The sequence below is a fragment of the Xiphophorus hellerii genome, chromosome 24 (assembly GCF_003331165.1).
Source record: "Xiphophorus hellerii strain 12219 chromosome 24, Xiphophorus_hellerii-4.1, whole genome shotgun sequence".
NCBI lineage: Eukaryota > Metazoa > Chordata > Actinopteri > Cyprinodontiformes > Poeciliidae > Xiphophorus > Xiphophorus hellerii.
Window position 1 is genome coordinate 12,104,793 of NC_045695.1, and position 5,307 is coordinate 12,110,099.

At 39.6% G+C, this 5,307-nt stretch overlaps 2 protein-coding genes across 2 annotated transcripts in view; both read left to right on the plus strand.

Moving 5' to 3' along the window:
- The window catches only part of LOC116716310 (secretin receptor-like), a 2,342-nt gene extending 1,835 nt beyond the window's left edge, over positions 1-507 (plus strand). The window contains exons 5-6 of the mRNA XM_032557230.1: positions 32-164; positions 253-507. Of these exons, the coding sequence (XP_032413121.1) occupies positions 32-164; positions 253-420 (301 nt within the window). The 3' untranslated portion in view covers positions 421-507. The remainder of the gene's footprint in view (positions 1-31; positions 165-252) is intronic.
- A 721-nt stretch (positions 508-1,228) lies between these two features.
- On the plus strand, positions 1,229-3,823 carry LOC116715946 (ribonuclease inhibitor-like). The gene is made up of 4 exons (XM_032556721.1): positions 1,229-1,413; positions 2,392-2,565; positions 3,102-3,254; positions 3,774-3,823. The coding sequence occupies exons 1-4, from the start codon at positions 1,358-1,360 to the stop codon at positions 3,781-3,783; spliced, it is 393 nt and encodes a 130-aa protein (XP_032412612.1). The 5' UTR covers positions 1,229-1,357; the 3' UTR covers positions 3,784-3,823.
- Positions 3,824-5,307: the final 1,484 nt, after the last annotated feature.

The window sequence follows — 5,307 nt, forward strand, 5'->3', positions numbered from 1 at the left end:
GCCTCTAAAGCAGAGTTGATATATTCTGCAGGAAGCTGCACTGTACCAGGAACTACATCCACATCCAGTTGTTTGTCTCTTTCATCCTGAGAGCCATCTTCATCTTTATCAGGGACGGTCTCCTTTTTACAGATTCAGAGCTCTACGACTGCGACAGCTCCACTGTAAGGACGAAAGGCGATAATTTTAAATAAGAAAGAAAGAATTTCTTGCCACTGAAATGAGTTGGTCTCTCCTGACAATTCTCTGCAGGTGGCTTGTAAGATTGTGTTGATGTTCTGCAACTACTTCATCCTTGCCAACTACAGCTGGCTGCTGGTGGAGGGTCACTTCCTGTTCACGCTGGTGAGCCGATCCTTCTTCTCGTTGAAGAAACACCTCGCCTGGTCCATCTTCCTGAGCTGGGGTACTGCAATATAATACATCTCACAGTTTTGGCTTGTTTTACCTATAAACACATGCATAAAGCTCAATGCTGTCTCTGAAATACTGCATTCCTAAATGTCTTACAGGGTACCATTTATTATTATTGTCTGCTGGGGATGTGCTAAGTATTTTTATGAAGATGAAGGGTAAGAAACTAAAATATTCATCAAACATCTACTTAATTTTAGATTTCTAAATGTCAGAAATTATAATTATTTCTTATTTTTGGGTACAGATGTTGGGAAAGAAGGAGACATGAATGGATTTGGTGGATACTCCGTGTGCCAGTTCTTCTCTCCATATGTGTAAAATATTTGTTGTTTTAGAAAATACTTCTGTAAAAAATGTGTCATTTTAAGTACATGGAGCTATATCAAACCTTTGTTCCTCTGAGCCAACGGTCTAGTCCAAGTCCGAGCTGTGAGCAGTTCCTCCTCCTCTCCATCATCTCCAGTAGTTTCCTTCATCAGCTCAGTCAGCCTCTTCATCAGCTGCTTCAGCTCCTTTGAGGCTCTGATGCTGCAGCTCCATCAGATGCTGCAGAGAAACTGAACTTTCCTTCACAGATGATAGAAGATCTTCAACATCTGACTGCAGCTGAAGGTCTGAGGACATGAAGCCTGGACCAGAACCAGAACCAGAACCTGGACTTTAACCAGGAACTGCACAGATTCTCTGTGGGGTCAAACTCAGTAAACTGAAGATCAGATGTTGATCAGATGATGACATCACTGTTATCATATTTTAGTCTGTTTATGATCCAGATTGATTTCATTAGAATTGAATTTATTTCTTCTCTAATCACAGACTTGGTGGCTGTTGGCTCCAAAAGGCTGAATGTGAAGTTTTGGCCTCGGCTCTGAAGTCCAACCCAGATCTGACTGAACTGGAAATAAATGAGATCTACATAAATGAAGGTGGAGACTCTGATATGAAGCCTGTGGTTGAGATCCTGGAGAGTTCAGTCAGTAAAGTGAAGAATCTGAGGTTTGTTTTCTTTATTTATACAATAAAATCATTCATTTATACTTTAAACATTAGTTTAATTAATGCTTTTATTCTAATATATTTTATTTCATAACAACTTGGTTTAAATGTCAGAATAAAATCTCTAAAACTTTTTACCTTATATGTTATATTTTTCTTATATCAGACTTTGAGATTATTGAACTTTGTTTTTCAGTTTTTACTTTAAAATGTTTTTTACTGATGAGTAAAATAATTCAAATGATGTAAATTAATGATGGAGATGTTTCAGTTTGGTTTGGTAAAGATTCAGATTGTTTTATTTCTCATTTCTGATTCTCATCTTTACATCCAGAATGAAATGTTGTTCCTCCAGAGTCGAGCCACAAACACTGACAAGTTCAAATCATCATTAATGACCAAATCTAAGAAATGACTGATTGTAGAAAAGCAAATCTAGATGAAATGAATGAAAGTGAGGTTTGCAGCAGCAGCAGGTTCCTCAGCTTTGTCCTGAAGCTGTGGTTCTGTTGGGCCGGGTCAGAGAGGAACCGTCCTCTTCAGTCTGACAGCTGTCAGTCGGTTGGAGCCTCGTCTCTGTGATGATGCTTCATCAGGTCACGTCTCCTTAGGAAATAATGGCCTCCATTGGCTTTCAGCAGCTTTAATAAGAACCCAAGGCCATTAATGAAGAAACTGAGTGGTTCTGATCCAGTTACCAAGTCGGGTCTCCAGCTGATGATCAGGAACCAGCAGAAATAGCTCAACTCATCCAGGCTGATAGAAAACTTTGAGTTTATTTATTGATCAAATGTTCTGGTTCTGCTGGTTTGGACTCTTTAAACCAGTTTGACTGGATCAGATGTTAGAATCAGTTCATCATGTTTCTTTTACATTCAGGGAAATTAATTTTCTACATTTTTATTATTTATTTGTTCATGTTTCAGTTTTAACCTGCATCCTGTTGGCTTCAGCTCACATCTTTTATTCTTTATTCAGATTGAATTACTGCAGTTTGTCAGAGACCAGCTGGACTTCTCTGTTCTCAGCTCTGAAGTCCAAACGGACCCATCTGACAAAACTGGAGCTGAGCTGGACCAACCTGGAAGGTTCTGGAGTGAAGGAGCTCTGTGGTTTTCTACAGACTGAAGGCTGCAGACTGGAGATATTGATGTATGTAATTCTATAATTATCAATATTTCTGTGAATAATTATATATAATTGATCATAAATCAAATTAATTTCTTCTGTTCTAATAAATATTTTCTGAGTTTGTTCCTGGACTTGGATCCAGAGTTTAATTTAGTCCCTCTGTGTAACTGAGTTGGACCTGCTGACCTGAGGTCAGAACAGGACAGCATTCGGACCCCCAGTGTGTAGAAATCCCCCTCATGTGAAGCAGGTCAAAGGTCATTCAACCCAGTCTAGAAAAGTGAATTCCTGGAATCTGACAGGAACAAATCAATAATCAATGATTGATGCTTCAACACTTTGATCAGAACCTGGAATGATTTTACTGACTAAAATCCTCCAACACAACATGACCCAGTACCAGGTTCTGGTTCTGGTTCTGGTTCTGAAGTCAGCAGGTCTTTATTGAAGCAGCAGCTTGTTGGCATTAATATTGATGAGAATCTTTAACTGGTTCTGTTGGACTGGTTAACCTGCATCCTGTTGGCTTCAGCTCACATCTTTTATTCTTTATTCAGATTGAGGGACTGCAGTTTGTCAAAGACCAGCTTTGATTATTTGGCCTCAACTCTGAAGTCCAACCCGACCCGTCTGACATATCTGGACCTGAGATACAACAACCTGAAGGCTTCAGATGTTCAGCAGCTGAAGAATCTTATAAAGACTGTTCAGTAAGTGAATGTTTCTAGTGAGTCCATCTCCTGTCAGCATATTGAACTAAACCCAGTTAGCATCAAAGCAACGATCCAGTGTTCCCAGTAAAGCTGCAGCTTCTCAGTGAGAGGAGAATGGTTCAGGCTTCCTGATTGGACACAGAGACAGCAATCAGCCAATCAGAGGAGCAGCAGCTTGCTGTGTTCCTGCGTTTGTGTTGGTGTGAAGATGAGTGTTGTTGCTGTGTCCATGTCTCCAGGAAGTCCAGCTGGACTCCAGCGTCCAGCCGTCCAACATGTCTAGAGACAGTGGTCCTCATCCATCAAACTGTGGCAGCAGCAGATCTGATCTCAGATCTGTTTGTTCTCTCAGTTCAACAGGAAACAACTGATCAGGTTCATCTTGGTCACAGCTCTGAGATCAGTCTGACTGCAGCCTGGAAACCATCTAGTGGATGTGCTGCGTCACTGACTGCTGCTGGAGAGAGGCTGGAAACACTCACTGATCTGCTCTCTCCTTCCTTCTTCTCTCTGCAGGCTGTACTGATCTCTGTGAAGTAGAGAATGGTCTCAGTGTCCTGCTGATCCTCAGAGGTTGAAGCTGCAGCAGTTTGAGTCTAAAGAGACTCTGACTGGATCATGATGATGACCTCTGACCTCCAAGGTTTTCGTCCTGTTTATTTTCTCATGTCTGTCATTTAGTGTCTGATATTGTTTGTCTCTTTGGATCAATAAAGATCCAATTCAAACTGGGCTCCATTTAGAGGCTTCATGGAGTTTTGATCTGAACTGGATTCAACTGGAAAGTTGATCTTTTTTCTCTCTGATTCATTTTCATCCTGGAACCAGAAATGGTCTGAGAATGGAAACATGGGAATCATTTTCAGTTCAGCTTTGAAGCCATGAAAGACACTTCAAACCTCTTTTCTCTGCTGCTTCTTCCTTCTGCTGACATGAAAATGTTCCTCAAAGCTCCACAGATAAAAAGATGCTTTACTGGAAACTGCAGAGAAACTTCAGCTTCCATCAGAGAAACCAGTTTAACCAGTTTAGAACTGGATGTCCTACAGAAACTCTGATCTTAGAGCAGTTTTCAGGAACATGTGGAACCTGGAAAAAAAAAAGATTTTATATATTTTATGTTCATTGTAAAAGCTAAATCTTGAAGTTTTACGTCATCATTGATTCTCAGCTTTAATTTCTCTCAGTTTGTTTTGGTTTTTACTTTTTTAACTCCATATTTCATGTTTTGAGTTTTCTAGAGAACTTCAGGCTCTTTACTGTGATTTTACTGATTTATTCAAACCTCAGAGAATCACTGGGATAATGTGCTGATTGGTTCATGTTTGATTTTCATAATTCTTCTAATGCAATGTGGGTTGCTGGATGTTTAACGACCAAATAAAGTTTTTAAAAAATCTTTGTGTATTTTTTATGCAGCTGACTGTGTACACATATAATAACTAAACCTTCATTTTAATCCTCCATGCCGTTTTTGCTGTATTATAAGTTTTCACATTTAGTTTCACAGCTTAAATTAGTAAAAGCAGAAACATCTCAAGTTGATTTCAGCTTTAAGCTACTAATTTAGCCACCAGTTTATTTTTGCAGTATTCAGACTGAAGATGTTTTTTTAATAAAACAGATGAGAATCAATCTTTTCAATCAAAACTCGATTAATTAAATCAGCTATTGAATTAGAATAATAACTTGTATAAAACTGCCATTTCTGTCTGGTTAATGGTGCAGCAGATCCTGCAGGGGGCGCTCTGGGGCCTCAGTGTTCAGGTCGGTTACAGTCACATCTCCCAGACTCCTGAATCTTCTGGTTCCTTCCTGAAATGATTTCCTGCAATAAAATGTTGGCTGGAAATGAGCAGAAAACTGAGAAAAACCTGAAAAAGTTCAAATCTGACCTAAAGTTTTACAGCTCAACTCATACAAAGGAAAACATGAAAATAAAGGTGTTAATTGTCACCTGGAAGGAGGCGGAGCCTCAGCTGGGTCAGGGGTTGGAGCCTCAGGTGTGTCAGCTCTAGTCATGTTTGGATCAGAACCACAGCATTAACAA